Consider the following 21,302-nt stretch of genomic DNA (forward strand, 5'->3'; position numbering starts at 1 on the left):
TACTTTCTGTGCCTTGGGGATTGATGGAAACTGTCTTAGGAGCTGAATTCTGGCCCGTCCCATGGGGACCCTCTTTCCTTGAGAACTTCCCAACCATTTGCCTTAAAGCACATAGACTCTGTCCTTTTTTCTCTTCTTGCCCTGAAATAAGTCTTTTGGCTCAAATACTACTTTTTTTTCCTTTGCATTCTTTATCTTTCTCCAGGGGTGACGACCATGTGGAAGTCAACCCAGCCAAGCCCAGGAGACCAACTCTCAGTGGAAGCCTGAAACTGCAGATAGCACCAAACTCTACAGATACTGTTTCTTTTCTTTTTTTTTTTTTTTTTTCCTGGTCTTGGGGATTCAACTCTGGGTTGCTTCACCACTGAGCTACACATGCTCAGCCCTTTTTCTATTCCTAAATTGCTACGCTGTCCTAGAACTTTCAATCCTCCTGCCTCAGCCTCCTCAATAGCTGGGATTACAGGTGTGCACCATCACATCTGGCTATACTGCTATTTTTCCCCCCATGCTTCCATGCCTATGATAAAGTTCAATTTATAAATTAGGTACAATAAGGGATTAACCACAATAACCAATGATAAAACCAAACAATTATAACAACATACTGTAATAGGTCATTTAACTTATGAATATTTGTTTATGAAAATAAATTTCAGTGTTTCTGAAATTTTCCATTTAATATTTTAGAATTGAGGCAAGTGAAACCATGGATGGTGTTGGGTTGAGGGTACTACTGTGTACAGAAAGCATTTAGCCTGGCACCTGTCACAAGGTAAGTACTCAGTGGAAGCTGGCCTTGTGACCAACACTCTCATTCCTGCTGCCTCTATTACTAGAGCTCTGGGCTAATTAAGATCAAAGGTGTTTTGAAGTCATTGCATTCTTGTGTAATGGTTTCTCTCTAGGACCTCATAGGGAGTGAGCTGTCCTAAAGCTGGGACATGTTCAAATATTTGGACACCCTGGGCATTATATAAGAGCACCCCCATCTCACCTCTTCTTCTAATAAAACAGATAGAGGAAGTGACTTGATTTGACCTTAGTAAAATTGATGTGATTTTCCCCACCAAAGTCAATTCAAGAGCATGGTTAATATGTAATTTTAGTTCAGCAACTTCTTTTTTTTTTTTTTTTTTTTTTGTGGTGCTGGGGATTGACTTTATTTTTGATTAAAAAAGAAAACTTTTTTTTTTCCTTTAAAGATTGGGAAAACAACCATTTTACAGTTATCCCACTCCTCAGTTTATACCCAAAGGACTTAAAATCAGCATACTACAGTAATGCAGCCATATCAGTGTTTATAGCAGCAATTCATTCACAATAGCCAAACTATGGAATCAACCTACATGCCCTTCAACAGACAAATGGACAAAGAAATGCTGTATATATACACAATGGAATATTACTCAGCATCAAAGAAGAATGAAATTATGGCATTTCAGGTAAATGGATAGAGCAGGAGAATATCATCTTAAGTGAAATGAGCCAATCCCAAAGAACCAAATGCCAAATGTTTTCTCTGATATGCAGTTGCTAATTCACTATAAGGAGCAGGCTGGCTAGGGAAGAATAGAGGAACTTAGGATTAGACAGAGGGCAGTTAAGGGAGGGGAGGAGGTTTTCTGGGAGGAAGGATAGTACAATGAGTCGGACATTATTACCCTTTGTGCATATATGATTACATGACTAGTGTAACTCTACATAATGTACAAACAGAAGAATGAGAAGTTATACTCCATTTATGTATGATGTGCCTAAATGCATTCTACTGTCACATATAACTAATTAGAACAAATTTTAAAAATTATTTTTAAACAGAACATCATGATGAGCAAAGGTTTAAAAATGTGTGAAAAATTTCAAATAGGTTTGATTTCTGTGACTTTTCTGCCAATTTCCCACTCATTCTATAGATCCTTTTTTTTTGGGGGGGGGTGTGGTACTGGAAATTAACCTAGGGGCACTCAGCCACTAAGCCACATCCCTAGCACTTCTTTTTATATATTCTTTTTTAAGATTTTTTTTTCTTAGTTGTAGATGGACACAATACCTTTATTTTGTTTATTTATTTTTTAATGTGGTGCTGGGGATCGAACCCAGTGCCTCATACATGCTAGGCAAGCACTCTACCATTGAGCCACAATCCCAGCCCCCTTTTTATATTTTATTTAGAGATAGGGTCTCCTTAAGTTGCTGAGGCTGGCTTTGAAATTATGATCCTCCTGCCTCAGTCTCCCCAGCTGTTGGGATTATAGGTGTGCACCATTGTGCCTGGCTCTATAGATCCTATTTTTGTGGAAGTGTTCCACAACAGTACTCAAATAAGAAAAATAATATCCTTTCCAAAAGAAAATATACATTAAGTAGAAAGATGTTGAAACACAGTAGCAAAGAAAGAGGAGTTCATTGGGCAACTGGGTCCCATTTAAACTGAATTAACTGCACTTAGAAAGCTACTGGGAAGCATGACATTTGCCGAGGTGTCACATTTTCTGCCACAGTAGAATCCTATTCATCATGACCTTCTTTTATAGAAACTTTTCAGCTTTACTCATGATGCCCAGGACCAAAGGAACAAATAACCCTAAAGTACCCACAAGAGATTCCAATAGAATTGTTTATTTAAAAAGCAAGCCAGCTTTGCTGGTATCTTTCACCTGCCTCATTTAAATAACTTAAGGTAAACAAGTATTTTTAAAATCTCAGGAGCACAGGTCAAGATGTATTATCTAAGTAGGAACTCTCCCAGCAGGAGGTCTCAGTTAATGGGTGGAAATAATTAGAAACATGAAGGTGGACTCCAACAAATTAATGCTTGCTTCATGTTGCATCTGCTTACAGGTGTTCTAAAGGATACTTACACAGACAATAGGATGCGTTTGAAATTCTGGGCCATTTCTGTATAAAGCATCACCAAGAATAAGACAGAATAAATCTTTTGTAAAGAGCAGCCTGGTTCACTGAGCTTATTGTAGCTCCTGTGTGGACTTTTTCCTATATCATCATCACCATCATTATTACCATTATTTACCACCAACTATATTGTCCCTTAGATCCCAAATTTGGATTGTCTCTGAGGATCCTTGGTAAGATACACCTGACTTCAACTTTCCTTCATTCTTTGAATCATCCTTATTTTAAGTAAACAGGAATGTCTAACAAGGAACTATTATTAATGATCTCAATAATTCTCCTCTAGAATGAAATCCTCAATGTTTGTCAGGGCCTCTGGACTAATAGAGGTGAAAAAGGCGGGCCTTTTTAAAGTAGCAGGCTTTTTAGATTAACTGGGAAGAGAGCTTGCTGGACTCTACTATCTGTGAACTAAGACTTTACATCCTAGACACACTTCTCAATATTCCCGAATCTCATCCTCTTTGCGGGTATAAACCTCTCAAAAAATAAATTCATTACACGCCTGAAATGTCAGCAACACAGTAGGCTGAGGCAGGAGAATCACAAATCCCAGGCCAGCCTCAGCAATTTAGTGAGATTCTGTCTCACAACAAAAAATAAAAAGGGCTGGGGCTATAGCTCAGTGGTAAAGCGCCCCTGGATTCAATCCCAGTACTACGGAAAAAATTAATAAATAAAATAACTAATTAAATATGGGAAAAGAGACTATCTTCTGTACAAGAAAACAATTCCTCTATATTATTTAGGAGAGAAGAAGCATTAATTTCCACATAAGGAGATACTTTTCTTAGGGGTCTTGTTATAGTTTCACAGAACTTTGTCCAGGAATACAGAATAGCATTGTTGAAGAATAAAAGTGATCCTGATGACTTGCTCTGGACCCACAAAGTCTGCTCCTGTAACCCCTTATTTATAGGGAAAGCAAATCTTCAGGTTCCACAAGAGAGGAAAGATTAAACTAATTGGCAACATGTAAATGATGTGAAAGAATTATTTGCTCATATTACCCTTGAAAAATCTGTGCATGAGACTGGAGATATATTGGCAATAGCTTTTGGGCTTTACTTTATAAATCTGTAAAAATGAGAAAATTTTGACTAAATGATCTCTATTCTATATACCAGGTTTAAAGTCCCCATTGGTCCTGAAATTTAACAACATCTACAATTGTCCCTGGCTCTCATTGACCAGCTTTGACAATTAATGCCATAAAGTCTGAAGCTTGAATAAACCCTTGTTAAAAGTTTACTGACACATTATTTGTATATTCTACAAAAAGCTGTGCAAATTCTACAAATGAGGTATCTTCTTTTCCTCTCTCCATTCCTCTACAACTGCACTGCCATCATCCTGGCAACTGATGTCTTCTCTGGGCCACTCTGGTCTTCAGTTTTGATATCACTCTCAGGAGAAATGATAGGGTCTGGCTTTATGCTGATTGGATTTGGATGGTGATTGATTAGAAGAAAGTGGGACCACAAAGCCATGCAAAAGGTGCAATACTGAGCCACAAGCTTAAACACTAAAGGAGCTTTCACCTGTGAGTTCACAGCTGTTAGATATTTTTATATTAACAATATTTTTCCTATCCAGGTTTGTGCATTTTATCTTTATTCTTTCAAATCCTGAAATTGCTTGGATAAGAAAGGAGGGTTTATATATTACACACACACACACACACACTCACACACACACACACACACAGAGTCACACACATACACACACACATTTCTAAGAGCAGCCTGAACTTTTAGGGGAAATTGAAGAGGCTTTGTGTCAAGTACAGCTAAATCCAGCCTTTCCATATCAAACCTCTGCTAGAAAATTACTGTGCAGATGATAAGGCAGAAAGATATAATAAAAAGTGACTCTACTCAATTTACACTGCAATATTGGTATGACTGAATATTTTTCATTCAGGGGCCTGATAAAATCGCTAAACTGTATTGCAGATAAATAAAGGAGGCTTCTGTCAAGAATAAACACCATTAATCATGAAGTCTTACCCTCTCCGAGCCTGTGCTATGCATCTGCACAAATACACCAGCATAACCAGCACGCAACACATGCTTTTCTCCTTTATGCTGTTCCAAGCTGAAGATGTCCTCGTTTTTCACTTTCTAGGATTTGGGCCGTAACAGCATTTTGAAAACATTCTCTATACATTTTAACTTTGCACTCCTGCAACTAGGTGCATTATTGTAATATATGTTTTTAAAGTGTCTAAGATCTTAGGAGAAAAGACTTGACAAAGAATTGAATTTTTTTCTGAATTCACATTTATACCCACATGTAATACGTATAAGACCTAAACGTCCACACACAAGGACAAAACAAAGCACAAATCTGAACAAATCTAGACATTCCCATAATCATTTGATACAACTATGTTATATCAAACTTGAGAACAAGGCCCACTGAGGTCAGAGAAAACGTCCAATGACAGCCAGCAAGTGGCAGAGGTGAGAAGGAACCTGACTGAGGTCCACATGTATCACGAAAATGGTGGTTAACAGGTTTTGAGGATCATCAGAAGCCAAGTGCCAAAAGAATTATGCTTGCATTTTCTAGGATTACACTTCGAGGTCCATGAAAACAGCATTATCAGGGACTAACTTGACCAGTACTGTATGGGAGACAGGGCATGTGCTCAGAGGCAATTATTTAGCAAAGCTGTAATCCAGCCCCCACCCACTATGAGGGATGCTTCTCTGTGCTACATGGGAAGTATCAGAGGAGCTATTTCCAGCTCTCTGGGGGATCTGGTTTCAGAGACCAATCCAAGCAAGAAGTACCTCTTCTAACCAAAGGAGGTTTAACTTCTGTCTCCCTAATAAATCCTCCCTATGTGTAGAACCACCATCATTGTTTAAGAAAGCACTGGAAAGACACTCACCAAAAAGTTTGCCCTGAGGATACCCAGCTATTTGAGTGGTCTCACAAAGGTCAGAGGTCAAGAGCCCAGTTCAAACCAGGCCTTGCTAAGAAAAGTAGATCCCAAAGAAACCTATGCCCTTGCACACTGCTTGGGACTTCCCATTTACGGAAGATCTTCCTTGTGTAAGTGGGCATTTACACTGTATGATTTCAATCAATAATTGTGTTCCATCATTTCTGACAAAGTCCTTGGTCTTTTTTTTAGGAAGTCTCAAGTTAAAACTACTCTGGGTATGCCACCAGTGAATGCAGGCTCCCAGTGAGGTATAGTGCATTTCACTTGCTTGTGAAGTCAAGATTCTAACATGCACGGGCATACATGCATGCACACACAGGTAAAAACCGATGAACATACCCCTCACAGAACTTTGCTCTTAAGATAGCTGAATTTTATTGAGTTATATGATACTGTTTTACCAGTACCAGTAACAAATGTATAATGCATTGAAGAATGAAATATTTACTAGGACTTAAACAGATATGATCTTAAAATCTATCAATTGTTCATCTCTGTCCCAGTTATAAACCATGCTTCAGAAAATAATATATATGTAGAAGAAAAAGAAATAGCCATAATTAAAATAGCTGAATAATTTTTTTTCATAGTTCAACACAGAGGCCCAATACATTCTGTGTGATTTAAAGATGCAAACATCTTAAATTCAGAAATGTAAATTATGAGATGCCTTAGAAATGAGAACTAACTTAAATGGCATGAAGGGGCTCCCCTCCCATCCCACCCAGGACAACTATGTTTCTAAAGTGGACAGGAATACAATAACCTCAGTCCTCCTCCTTCAACTGCCTTCTTCACACTCAAAGGAAACCAAATGACTTAGTAGCCTCCTTCACTGATTTTAAAGCTAGTAAAGCTATGATTCAAGAGTAACCACGTTATTAAGCTGGCATGAAGCACTTCTCTCCTCGCTAATGAGGTTAAAAAATGTCTTTAGGTCCCCACATTAGGGGCACTTAGCAAGCACTCCGCTTGGCAAAGACCCATGGCAGATCGAAGCCATAGACTAATCACACAGGCTGGAATCAAATGGACTGGAAGAATTAGGAGACTTGTGGCTCCGAGGAATGTAATTCATGCAGAAAAGCGTTGTCAGAGCAGGGCCAGGGAACCTCGTGGGAAGAAAGCAAAATAAACAGTTCAACAAAGAAAACAAAGACGGGCCAATCGCCTTTTCTAAAGCTTGAGTACACTGAGACTTCAGTGGGTGCCTGCAACAAAGACCTCATCAAAGAACACCCTTGCAAAGCAAACAGACCAAGGAAGGAGGTTTCCCTCCATACACTTGGAGGAAGGGGGTGGACTCTGCTTTTCATTACCTCCAATTCAACTTCCACAACTCCCTCCTCCCAACAACACAGAAACAACAAACAATAACCTAAATAACGAAGTCCTATGTCCGACTGGGCTAAAAGATGAGGAAGGGTGGGGGAGGGTAACAAATTACACATGCTGCAATGCACCTTTCGATTATTCCTCAGATCACTGGAAAGCCTTTGGAAGCACATGAACCAGCTAAGTTAGATCCCCACATCCTGCTACCCACACTTGGGAAAATGAAGAGCCACTCTTGAAATGGTCAAGGGCTCGCTCACAAACAGTACATGGCATCAGCAATGGTGTAACTTTGCAACTGGAGAGAGTCTCTCCCCAGGATTTAGCTTCTGAAGCAATTTGTATCTGCCTTAGCCCAGCCCCACGATTCCTCTATTTCCAGTGAAAACTTGACTTTGGCTACTCTTTCCTCAGTCCAATGACTATGTGTATCATGGCAGACTTAAAATCTAACATCAGAGGTGCTCATATTTTGATCATTAAAACAAGATTAGAATACTTGAGGCTGACCTTTCTTTGCCCTCTTAACTGCTTCTACTAAGATGGAAGACTATGCTGTCTTTGACTGACAAGTTCCAATAACAAGACATTACCACAGAGAAAATGAACAGATGCGAGTGCAGTGTGTGTAGATATACAGTAACATACTGAATCTACACAAAATAACATAAAATGCTTACTTTAAATAAATATAGCCAACATGTTAGGTCATGTAACGTAAATATGATTTAACATAAGGCTAATATCAATCAGTTATATCCCCGGGAAATAGGATATGAAAAATCAGAGTGCCTTTGTTACAGTTTATAATTGCAAATTTGTTGCTGAAAAATTTCTCAGGTGTGTATATCATATGTTGAAAACAACACTGGCTAGGAATACAGGGATTTCGTCCTATGAAGGAGCCAGAGGTTACTTTGAATAGAATTAAGAAGCATTTGAGTAAGGCAGGAATACTTTCTTTAGAGGCTATCTTAAAAATGTAAATCATATTCAAGCAACATGGTTTACTGATTTGTTTTGTAAATGAAGTAAATCATTTAACTGTTGGTGTTGTGCTCACCCAACCTCACCTCCACCTGATAGAGACACTGTTCACTCAGGATGAACTTGGCAAGATTTGGATACTATTTGAATCCATTTCAGAGTACTGGTGGTTGTCATTTGGTGTCTAACTCATTCCCAGGTAGGGAGTGATGCACATTAACCTTGTCAAACCTGGGGCTGGGGGTGGCGGGTAGGTGTGGGGATCATTTAATGTGCTGAGTTGACATACCTCACTCAAACTGAGTACTTGCTACCTAGAGTGACTGGGGCTGTGGTGAGAGCATCCGCTCCTTAGGAACAATTTACAGTTGCTGTCTAGAAGCCAGGCATCCTTCAACAGGTAAATCTTTAAAAGAATGCCTTAAAAAATAAAAAGAGAAAGCTTTCAACTGCAACTGCACATATAACTCACTTTAGTATTGGTTCAGAATTTTAGATGGGGGCTGTTTCTGATCCCTGTAACAGTCCCAAACCAGAACTTCTTATTAATGAATGCTGTTGCATAAAAAGTTTTAAACGTCAGTCACTTTTAAACATGTGAGATGCTGCATAACCCAGAATATTAGATGAAGGAATTTTAGGCAGCCTTTGGCTTTGGGCTATGGATCATCACTTTTTTCTCTAGTGAAAATGCACCTCATTCCCTAAGGCAATCCCTTTCCAGCATGCTTTCTCTTCCTGTGTGTGCATACTCTGGGGTAGAGGAAGGGGGAGGGAAAGGATGATTTTCCACATCAGAATTTTAAATATTGATGTAATGTCACACCTTCACTTTGGTCAGCACAGGAACCACTCAATATTACATTTTACCAAACTGAAATAAGCCTACTCATTACTATTCTGATATGCTTTTTACAAAGATCAGACCAAAACTAAAAATGGCTTTTTTTTTTTTCCCAATTTCTTTCAGTGCAGCTAGTGAATACTCTATACCTTACTAAAGTCTCTGTGGATAAGTTTTAAACACTACCTCTCTCCTGCTATTTCCTTTTAGTGGGCTTGGATCAGGGAAGAGGTAAAAAACTATAGCTAATTTGTTACTTAGTATTCAAAAAGTTAGCAAGCAGTTCCTGGAAACATATCTGCTCACATTTTAGTTTTTGATGGATGAATTTCCCTGGGGGCAGGGACAGGGATGCAACAATAATAAGAATGAATGACAGGCAGTCCTGTGTCATCGGCCTTTGTTCCCCTGGGGAAAGGACTGAAATGAACTCAGCTTGCTGTGCAGCTATAGGAAATGGCATGTCTTTGTTTAGTGAAAAGTGGGCTCTGTTACCTAAGTGAAGGAAAGATGGCCACATAGGAAGAGCTACAGGCAGCTTCAGTTTGGGCAGTATTCATCATGTAAAACTCACCTCCAAGCATCTTCCCGTGGGGACAAATTCTGTTAAAGTTCAATTTTCTCAAATGCATATTTTGAAAAATAAATAAAACGGTGGCAGTAAATTTCTGTTTTCTTTGAAGCCAGGCTTAACATGAGTGGAAGCATTGTACGCAAAGAAAAAAGTCGGTTACAGTCCAGTACCTCCCAGGCCCCCGCAACAGGTTTGACAGCAGCCTCTATAGAGTCGGCGGCTTCCGGTTCAGTGAATGTGAATACTTCAGTCAATATCTGCTCCCGGACCATGCTGCTGAGCACAGCACAAAGAACACAGGAATTTTATCCAAGAAGCTGGCGCTCAGACTCTGAATACACTCTATAATTAGGGCCCACTTCCCTGCAACTGAGGACCAAATTCAATATTTCAGTCATTAGAAACACTGTAAAACAGAACAAAGTATTATGCCCTTTGAGTACAATTTATTGGTTTCATGTTCATTTCTTAATGCAAAATACCATGTGTATTGGTTGATCTGGATTTATGTTGCCCCCCTCATCAAAATTTTAAAAGTTAAGGAAATGAAACTCAACCACATATTCATACTTAATCTGAGGGACTAACTATGCAGGTAGATGGCCTAAGGGAGTTCTTGAAAATTTGGCAGGCTTTAATTTTTTTCTGTTGATTGTGAGACACCATGACAAATAGGGTTCACTTTCTTTTTTTGAACTAACATGACATGCAATGAAAACATCTTGGGAGTAGTAGCAGTAAAGGCTGAAAGTATAAAATATGATGCGTGGCACTGTTTTTTTGTTGTTGTTGTTTGTTTGTTTTTTAAATAATAACACCTAAAGCAAAGAATGTGGCAAAGAGTGAAGCTAGATGAGGTATTATTTCAGAGCATGAGTTGGCAGACTCTCTTTTAGCTTTCTCAGGTTATAACCTCTTTGTTACGGTTACTATACTCTGCCCTTGTACTGTTAAAGCTATTCACAGGAGATAGCAAACAATGGGCAAAACTGCATTCCAATAAAACTTTATTGACAAAACCAGTTTGTGGGCCTGAGCTGGCTCATAAGCCATAACCTATTTTAGATAGTTCTTCACAGAACTTTCTGATAAGCAGACATCCAATCAGGGAAACTATGAAGTGAGGAGGCAAACCATGGGTATCTGAAAGAAAAAGGTTCCAGTCAGAAAGACACTGGGGTCTGGCTCAACGTGGATTACATTCTCTTGGATATACTGCTATAATCACTAATCATCGTTTACCCATGTTTTAATATAGTTTTCTCAGATGTAATTAAGTGTTGGTCCACATTCCACGGAACTAATGAATCACAGTGTACAAAACCACACCTGTGTCTAGATACAGAAATTGCCCAGTTTAGCACCATAAATTCTACAGCAGTAAACACTGGTATGTGTCTTATTATATTTTTGGCTACATACAAGCTTATTAGTTCAAACACTTGAATGTAACTATTTATGGCTCTTCTTCACACTGCCATATTTCTGCCTTAGAAATTTGCAGATGAATGCAGCCAGTGACACTGGACACTTCCTTTCAAATGTGGTTGGAATTTAGTTGTGCATATTCATTAAGTAAAGTCTAGAGCTGCAAAGTGTATGGTGTCCATTTTCACTGGCACACCATGACAGTCATGAGGAAAGGGAGTAGGGTTTGATATCTGGGTTAAAATAATGGCACCACCTACTCCTAACCTAAATGAGTTCTCCATGTCAAGGTCTCTTAAAATGAGGCCAATCACAGTAACTCCATCATAATCAACTTGCTGTAAGTATTATTTGAGATAACTAGAGAAAGTCTTTAAAATTGTGCCTCACTGATAAGTACTCAACATTAGCGTTAATCACTGGAATTTGTTTTCTTGCTTATTTTGTTTGTTTTTGTTTGGTTGTATTTTGTTTTGGTTCAGGGATTGAACCCAGGGTACTTTACTACTGAGCTACATCCCCAGTCTTTTTATTTTGAGGCAGGGTTTCACTAAGTGCTGAGACTGACCTCAAACTAAAGATCCTCCTGCCTCAGTCTCCCTAGTCATGGGATTATAAGCAATGCGACACTCCATTTTTTTCATATATAATTCTACATATTTTTTATGTTCAAAATATGATTAGGGCTGGAGTTGTGGCTCAGTGGCAGAACACTTGCCTTGCACATATAAAGCACTGGGTTCAATCCTTAGCACCACATACAAATAAATAAATAGAATAAAGATATTGTCTCCATCTATAACTAAAAAACATTTATAAAAATATGATTAAAAAATTAATGTTTAATTTTACATTTATTTTCATGTTTAATTGTGTTTCTTTTTTTACTTTATCAAATTTTGTATTCTCCTTAAATTGTCCATTTAAAATTGCTAATTTCCTTAATTCTCCTTTCATGTAAAGGGTCTGGGAAACAGCTATAGATATAAATAAAATGGCACCCAGTCATGTAAGGTAACTTCAAATATCTACAACAGTAACTGATTTAATATCAGGGAAACAACTTTGCAGTGGAGAGCATTTGCCAAAGCAATAGGTACTTTTAATAGAACCTTAGCAACTGAGCTTTTAGATTTTTACTCCTGAGTGTGCTAGCATTGTTGGCATGAGATTACACACTCTAATAAAAGTAAGAAAAAAAAAGTAATATTAGTAACAATAGCCTAACAAAACAATGGCCCATTATTACCATTAAAAATAATAATTATTTAGGAGCTATGATCAATAAGGCATAGACTCAGCCTTGCAAATGCAGAGAAATGCACTGTCCGTGCCCTGGGAGAAGTAATTGTAAATTACAGTCTAGTTCATTTTTTTTTCTTTTTCCTTTTTACTTTTTTTAAAGTTAGCTATAATATTTGATATGATCTATTATACTTTGTGATCCATTATACTTTATCAATTCCAATAATGTTTATGGTAGTATACAAACATTGGAAAAGAAAGAAGGACTTTACTTTGTTAATTTTAAATTATGCTATTGAAATATTCCAAACTACTTACGGCCCCAAACACAATTATAAGATTTTGCTAAATCTCCATATTTTACTGGAGGCTTTCCTGAGAATAAAACGAATGAAATCAATATGAGGCATACAGGCCCATCTTACAGTTCTCAGTAAGTAGCTAGGCTGCCGGCTTCTCCTGAATAAATATTATATGAACTCCCAACAAGGAAGGCTCTAAGTTTAGGGAAGAGGAGTGTGACTCAGGAATTCCTCTGGTCATCTACTTTTTTCTCCAGACTTTTACTATAATGGTATATCTTTTTCTCAGTGTCTTATTTCTGAGAAGTAATGAATGTATTCATTCTCTAAACTTGCTGCTTCTTTCTCTACTCTCATGCCTAAAAGGCAGTCTAATCCTGGGGGCAAAGCCTTACCTATATCCAGTTCATTTTATTTCACAGCTAATATTAATTATCTTGCTTGTACTGAATCCTCTCCCCAGCTACCCCTCTTAGTAGGGGAAACAGCTCTTCTTACTTTGGTAGAGTGATTTCAGTGAGTCAGGCATTCTTGCCCAGAATGAACAACAGTGACTCAATGGAAGGAACAGAATGTAAGTCCTCACTTCCTCCAAGACAGAAAACATAAAGAGTTTTCTAAAATCAATTAGGAAAGTGGATGGAGGAATGCACCAGCCTCTATGTGCTGGCTCAGGATGCAGCTTGAGTTCAGGACTGTACATATCCACAGCACAAAGCAAGCGCAGCTCAGCTCCACTGGCAAGATGTGTGGGGCTTGGATTATTGTAATGGGTTAGTAACTAAGGACACTGCTTTGGAAAATGAATTGCAGATCTCAGTATGAAGCAATGGGATAGTCCTAAATCCAATTCATATTGGTCCATGAATGAGAAGATTGGAGCTCAAAAAGATTGTGTGGAAATATCCCAGGAAAATCCAGATTGGATAAAATCAAATTAGAATTTAAAGTTACTTTATAATTTGAGTTTCTAGAAATATACCATTTCTACTTTTTAAAAGAAGGAATACTTAGGTGAATTCTAACACTTAAAAAAAAAGAACACACTCAAAATGCAAGAGAAAAAAGTACTTTACTTCTATAGTGTATTATAAGGTAGAAACATGTAAACACCAATGTCTAAATTTCCAAATGAAATTTTTAAAGCTGCTAATAATTTTAGTCTAGAGGGAATCATTAATTCTCATAGAATATAGTAGTGCAATCCCAGGTTGTACAAGGACACAGCTTTGATGTAAACAAGTCAGGCAGCAAATATAGAGAAGACCAAGTAAAAATACACATAAAATTACTGCCTCGACTGTGTGTATACAGGTTCAAGTTTCATTCATGGTCCAAATAATCTCAGTAATTAAACAAAATATAGTCTAAATTTTGCTATATGACTTATCAGAATCCATGGTCATAACAAATGATTTGATAAAGACACTTTGGTAGTCTATCAGGCATAAATTCTAGTGAATTCAGTGGAGAATAATTCAGAAGATAAGAGAAGATTCCACTTATGCACTGTTTAAGAAACTACTCAAAATACACAAAAACAATGCAGGAATTGTACATTTTATAAAAAGGCTTTATGTGACAACTCAGAGAAAGAGGATATCCACATTCGATGTCCTACTTATATGTTCTAAATCTAAATTCATGATTCTGAGCTAAAGGAAATACTAATAAATTTTAATATTATTTCCAGGATTGCATTTGAATCAATTTAAGTTTCTATATCTACACCACCTAACCATAAACTGTGGATAACACTGTGAGCAAGCAGGGTAAGCTGAAGGCTCTCCATTTAACAAACTGGGTTCGTTCACACAAGCTGACGTATTTCCGTACATATTTATAAGGCTTAGTGGTTATTATTAGGCTGTAATTGCAGTTGTTCTAACACCTAATAAGCCATGGTTGGAAAAACAAAGGCAGGTTAATTTGTGATTTCCTCTACTCATTCAGAGGCAAATTAAGTGTCAAACAGCTAATACAGAACATATTTCATTTTATGAGATTTTAATTTAATTCTGCACCATATCGTTGATGCCTTAATATAGGGCGGTTTATCTAAAAAGAGGAGCAATTTATAAACCTCTTTCAATAGAATCTTTAATGATGGGATATGATAGCATAATTATCACAGTGCCTGCCATCCTTCTAAACAGAGATCTGTCGGCATTTCCATCAACACAAATCCTTGTTTTTCAGAGACTTATAATTTATTTTCTAAAGTTGGCACCCGAAGAACAATTGTGTGCACAGAATAATGAGAATTTCCCCCTAAATTTTGTCTTCTTAGAGTTAAAATATTACTCTCCGAGCTTAATAAGCTCACTTGATCTCATTTTCTAGAACACAATGATACAGAAAGCATTTTGAAATTTAGATTCTAGATGAAATCATTTTCTTTTTTTTCCAGTTGTGCTTTAGTGCAGAGCAAAGACTTGCTTTGCAGATTTTGGTTATTCAGGAACATTACCGTCCACTTTCAAGATGATCACAGACACCTCCCCATCACATGTCAGCAGGTGTGAAGCAGCCCAAGCACTCATCACTGAGTTAGGCCAAGAGAGGAACTCCTGGTTCCCCACAGCCCTGGCCATCTCACCTGCTAACCCCCAGCATTTGTTCAGAGCTCCATGTCTTTCAGTGTGCTTGCATGAACGTTATTTCTTTTGAATTCTTCCTGCAATTTGAAGAACTGGTTAAAGTTTAAACAAATGATTGTTTCATTTCCATGCAATGAAACCATCACATCAAGAACAAGTAACCAGAGGTCACAGCACAAGTGAGCGGCAAAATGAAAAGGGGAAATCAAGCCCTCTGATTGTCCCTCCATCCTCTCACACACTGGACCAACCAACGTGACTGCTCACTAACACCTTCGGCAAAGGGCTTGTCCAAGTGCTGAACACTGCCCAGAAAACTAGCAAGGGGCAGTGATCGCTAATAATAAATTACCAAGCAAAAGGAAAATCACTGCAATAAAGGTATCACTACAACAGAGCCTCTGGGTCTGCAGGGGAAGGTGGCAATTGACTCAGATTCTGAGGATGAATATGAGCCAGAATTCATCCTGCAGAGAGGAAGGATCATTCAGGGCAATGCAGAGAGAATGTCATGCGATGAGGGCATGCAGTTGTGACTTGCACCAACTTCCTGGAGCTCACTCCATTAGCTCAGCATCCACCTAGAGACTTGCTAGGATGAGTGAAAGTGGAGCTATCCCAGGAGGCCACAGACCCATAGACTCCTCATGATCCCTACACACCAGCAATGACATTCCATCTCAGAATCCTCCAGAACTTCTCTGTTGAGGCTCAGGAAGACCTACCAGACGTACATTGTGAAACTTAGATAATTACACAGGTAGGCTGCTGGAGAAACATTTCATTAATTGCTGTAAAAATAAATATCTTAAATCTTGGTTGAGAAAGTAGGAAGCATTAAAATGCACAGAAATCCCAGCTCAAAGTAACACCTAAAATGTAACTGCCCTACCCTACCCCAGCATTCTCTATTCCTGAACTGTCTGATCCTTATCCTGTGGCACTGTTATCACTAGGAGCCAGGGCAGATAGCACAAGTAGAGTCTACAGCACACCATAGGGACCATAGGAGGGCTTACTGTCGTATCCTGTCAAAGAACCAAGAATTGGGACTTTTACTGATAAATTCATATTTGAATTTAATTACAAGACAAACTATGATGAACCTAGAGGAAACAGGTAAGACTTAACTCATTTTAAAAAATTTCTTTAGAACATGATTTTGGAAAGAGCAAAGAACTCCAAAATTCCATAAGAAATATGATTTAAATTACTTCATCATAGAACCTCAAGTCTGGGAGGAATTAGCTATCCTTGTCTCCAGGGCCTACATGCCACAGGGTAGAGCCTCATCTGAGATCCATGTGGTCCCATCTGTACCATAAAAGCTCTGTATAATGGGGTGAATTACATGTCATGTTTCAGTCTGAATTTGGAATTTCCTTCCCTTTGTATAGGGGTCTTAAATTGGCCTCTTGGTTTTATGTGAGTGTATTTTTAGCAGGCTTCAGAACGCTGTAAATACTTACTTGTGTTGCAGAGAAAAGTTGAAGAATAAGTCACAAGTTTCTTGCATTCTCTCTCTATAAATACCCACTTTTCCTTTAATGCTTAAAGAAGTCTGCAACACAGATTTATTACTTACCTCCAGGCAAATCTACACTGAAATTACAATTCAGTAATGGGAGATGGATCCAAAAAACTGTTGGTAAAATATTATATGTGTACTTGGGCATGTAGTTAGGACTGTTAATATCAATTAATTCTGTTCACAGAGGAGGACTTGTTTTAAAACAACTTCATTTTTCTTCAGCATAATATGTAATTACACAGCTGTAACTAATAGCCAGGGAGATGCAATCTACCAACTAAATAACCAGCATTATTCTTCAAAGTATTATTTGTGCTTTTTTTAACTTTACTGTCTCAGAATGAAGGGTGATTATTACATATGACTAAATGTGTATATCAAGGCCATTAGCAGAAGACGGCCCCTCCCAGAGAATGGCTCCAATTATTACAGTGTAGGACAGTTTTCTAGATAGTACTCCAAATAAATACTATTTTAGTTTGCAAATCTACTATTCTTTCAATTTAGGTATTTAGGTTTCTTTTTCCTTTTATAATACACATTATCACCACCATTCTTTCCTTTATCTTTGTGTAAACCATGTGCTGGATCACATTTACCATTTTGTATTGGGTGACATTGCCATCAATCAAGTGACTGTTGGTGTACATACCATGGGGGCTATGAAAATTTACCATAAAAATTTCATTATGATTCATTGCGATCCCCAGGACAGGCATTTCTTCTGATGAAAATTTTAGCATGAAAAACTTCAAACCTAATCTTGACCAAATACATATTCTCAGAGCTAACTCTTACAGTAAGCCTCTAATTTTAATTTTGTATTTATAGCCCACAGAACACACGTCAGCAAAATATATAGGAAATACTTGCCAGCTACCTAGTGTGACAGGCATTCCTCAAGAAACAGCAGGGATTTGCTTCAGTGAATCCAGAAACAGATAGACCTGCTGCATTTCAGAAGTAAATCTTATACTTCTATCACATCTTTAAAGCCCAGTAGATGTGCCATTAAGAAAACATCCTGAGCTCATCAAAGCTGGTATTTTGTTCCATTTCATTAATGGGTACAGTTTTAATACTTACACATGCAATGGAGGAATAGGAGACGGATCATAATGGTAACGGCCCTCATGATGTCTGGCATCAATTGGCACAGGAGGGTGGAAGGCAGGAAAAAGATGAGGAGGATCTGAAAAAGAAAGAAAGTCCACCATACATAAGAGGAACACCTGGAAACAGCATTTCAATTCATGAGGTGACACTGCCGTGCTATCTTCACTACTGAGGCTGAATCTACTTTCAGAATTTCTGAAAGAACTCTTGAAATTTAATGATTGGGCTCATTGAGGTGAGAATGTCTGGGTGAATATTACATACCCACTCAGAAAAAGTACAGTCCCACTAAATCCCAGGCAGGAAAGTAAGAAGAAGAACGGCATAGCTTCTACTCTAGAAGAAAAGTTGCCCAGAAGCAAAGACTGAAAGGAGCCACAAAGCCAATGCGGAAAAATTATACTGTCCAGTAAATTTTAGACAAAGGCATCATAATATAAATACTAGTCTCATGTCTCCCATGCCCTTGCTGTTTTTTAAATTTATTTATTTTTTAACAATCCGAAGTTTTTGCTATACTCTATGTGTGCACATACACACACTTTTTTTTTTTTTAATTTAAATGTATGTTCCCCTCCTTCAGGGCCTGGGTTAAACATCCATAGTCCCATCACCAAGGCATCAAATCTATACCCTGGCCAGAGAAAGACTGAGGGCCTAGTTGGGAGAGATGAGCAGATTCACATAGACTTAGGGAATTTAGAGCAAGTGCAGGGGGTTCCTAACAGTGTAGCCTGGACACTGGCTTTGGACCCAGACCCCCCCCCCCTTTCCTCTCATATACTGGTCACTAGTTCCTGGGTCCTGTGTGCCTTCTAATAGCTCCTTTACACCACTTGGCACTTCCTAACTGATATCCATCATCTCTTGCACATCTGAAAAGAAATTTTTATTTCAAAAAGTAGTTGATGTACTCTTTAAAAAAAATGAAAAGTTTTAGGAGATTTTATAATTAGAAGCAAGACCAATACTTTGTAATGATACTAAGGCTTCTCCCAAGTTTCAAGAAACAAGATAAAGGAGACTGAATCTGGAAGTTTGACTTCACAGCTTTAAGACCGATAATGATAGCAAATGTGCAGAGACTTCTTCAAATATGAGCCCACCACACTTGGTCATCGTGGGAACCCAGGCATCTCCAGCACTTCAGAAGGTGATATGTGTACTAAACAAGCCTCAGAATGGTTCTGAGTTACCTCTAGAAGCCTCAAGATTTTTTCTTGGGCTGAGGAAATCAGGCTGTAAGGACAATCCAAATGGGGCCCTATGAACAGGTTGTGGGTGACCATTGGAAGAAGACTAGGCTGTGGGGTGTGGGAGGTGTCCAAAAGCCAGGATGAGGACCTCATCCCCTGAGGTTGGCAACACACACTCCAAGTGTTCATTTTCATAAGAGGAAGTGGATAAGTGGATGACCAATACATGCACCTCTGCTGAATCCAAGTGGTTGTAACTTTCTTCCCTGTACATCCTTCAATTTTCCAAATGTTTTTCAGCATCTTTTAGAATGTGAGCATAACAAATATTTTAAAAATAATTTTAATACAGATTGCCTCCCTTGTTTTGAGCTTTACTCTTGCTATTATCCTTTGATAATATAAGTCTATGGTTATTGAGAAAAAAATAAGAGTGTAAAAACTATGGGTATCACATTGATAGAAGCTGTGTGCCAGGAAGAGGCCCAAAGTTATAATTCTGTCAATGTTCCACTGTATCTAAGACTTAGAAAATAGTCCAAGGGGGATATCATACTGAAAAATGACACTCTTATTCAAATATATTCTGTGCTTGTTATAAGGTTGCAGAAGGAGGGATGCAGTGGTATGGAAAAAGGGAAGGAAACACTTTGGTACTATCAAATCATTGTCACTGTGATATGACATGCAACAATGCTGGAAATTCAACAAGTGAGGAAAACACTAACTGTCCAATCATTTATAACGTGTTAAGACATTTCATAAAGTTTAAATGAAAAAAATAATTGCATTTTAAGCTCACCATTAAGGATGTAAAGAAGGTTGGGTCAGTTCTTTTGTAATGCAAATATTAATAGTTGATTTATTAAGTTGAAAGTTCATCCAGCAATGTTGGCAAATTCCCTGTTGCACCTAACTCCAGCAATTAATGTCACCCATAGAGAGCTAAACCATTCTATATTTTTGGGTGGAGAGCGGGTACCAGTTACCAGGGTTTGAACTCAGGCACTGAATCACTGAGCCACATCTCCAGCCCTATTTTGTATTTTAGAATCTCACTGAGTTGCTTAGTAGCTCGCTTTTGCTGAAGCTGGCTTTGAACTTGTGATCCTCCTGCCTCAGCCTCTGCAGCTGCTGGGATTACAGGCATGTGCCACTATACCTGGCTAAATCATTGTATTTTATTTAACCATTTTTCTTGAAAATTACTCATCCTCCTTAAAATAACAAAACTGAGTGACATAATCTTGGATACTAGTTTGCAAGTCTGATAAATACTCAGTGAATGTTTCCTGATTTTAAATTTTGAAACAAACCCATGCTAATAGGATTCAAATCTGGGGTAAGGTAGATGGCCATCAAATATGGGGATGGCTCTACTTTCTCTTCCACACCTAAAAGCTGTCCCTGCTGATGCAAACAGACTTCTCACTTAATACATATCACCCTGCTCTTGGAAATCAGAGAAGTAAACTTATTAGAACCCTACGTAAATTAAGCACTCATAAAATATGATCCACCTCCTAAAGGCTTCTTCAGCGCACCATTTATAAGGCTGTTTTAAGGAACATTGTGACAACTATATCAGAGGTAGAAGATATGGAATTTTACTTCTCTACGTTTTGGTTCTTGATACATTTTTCAAAATTAAATTCTCTCCATCATATAAGTGGATAGTAACTGTTTCTGGATTTTTTAATTGTTAACATAACTATGAATTATGAAAAAGCACAAGCAGGCATTTCATACACATAGGGCTAATGTGTGAATCTATTCCACATTTAATATATGCCTCCCATATCCAGGAAATAACAGTCATTATCTTGTATGTGAACATTTATAACAAAGTTATAGTGATTATGTGCATAGGGATGAAGACTAACCAGTTAATCCTATAAAATGAAGAGTACCCAAGCAGCATAAAAATCTCTTCCCCCAGGAAAACCTATGCTAACAGTGACATTGAAGAGACTTTGCCATCTTTTCATTTCCACAAAATTATTCTTTCAGGATTTTGTTCACTTTTACCCTCTCTCTTTCGTTTTTTTTTTTTTTTTTTTTTTTTTCAGAATTAAAGAGAAAGTGACCAAGCACTGCAAAAAAAAAAAAAAAAATTGAGAGGAAAATATAAAACACAATGACTGAGGCATTCAGTAGTCATTTCTCAACTATTGAACCCAATAGCATTTTGTGAGTTTCAAAGTTAATTCTGACTGAAAGTATCTGGTGCATCTTGTAATACTGTTTACACAGTGTTTATGTTCCAAGG

General features: G+C 37.9%; 1 protein-coding gene across 1 annotated transcript in view; it reads right to left on the bottom strand.

Annotated features, from left to right (window-relative positions):
• The window catches only part of Gli3 (GLI family zinc finger 3), a 270,484-nt gene that overhangs the window by 97,072 nt on the left and 152,110 nt on the right, over nucleotides 1-21,302 (bottom strand). Inside the window, exon 4 of the mRNA XM_027938367.3 lies at nucleotides 17,808-17,913. Within this exon, the coding sequence (XP_027794168.3) occupies nucleotides 17,808-17,913 (106 nt within the window). The remainder of the gene's footprint in view (nucleotides 1-17,807; nucleotides 17,914-21,302) is intronic.

This window comes from Marmota flaviventris, chromosome 1, assembly GCF_047511675.1.
Source record: "Marmota flaviventris isolate mMarFla1 chromosome 1, mMarFla1.hap1, whole genome shotgun sequence".
Taxonomy (NCBI): Eukaryota; Metazoa; Chordata; class Mammalia; order Rodentia; family Sciuridae; genus Marmota; species Marmota flaviventris.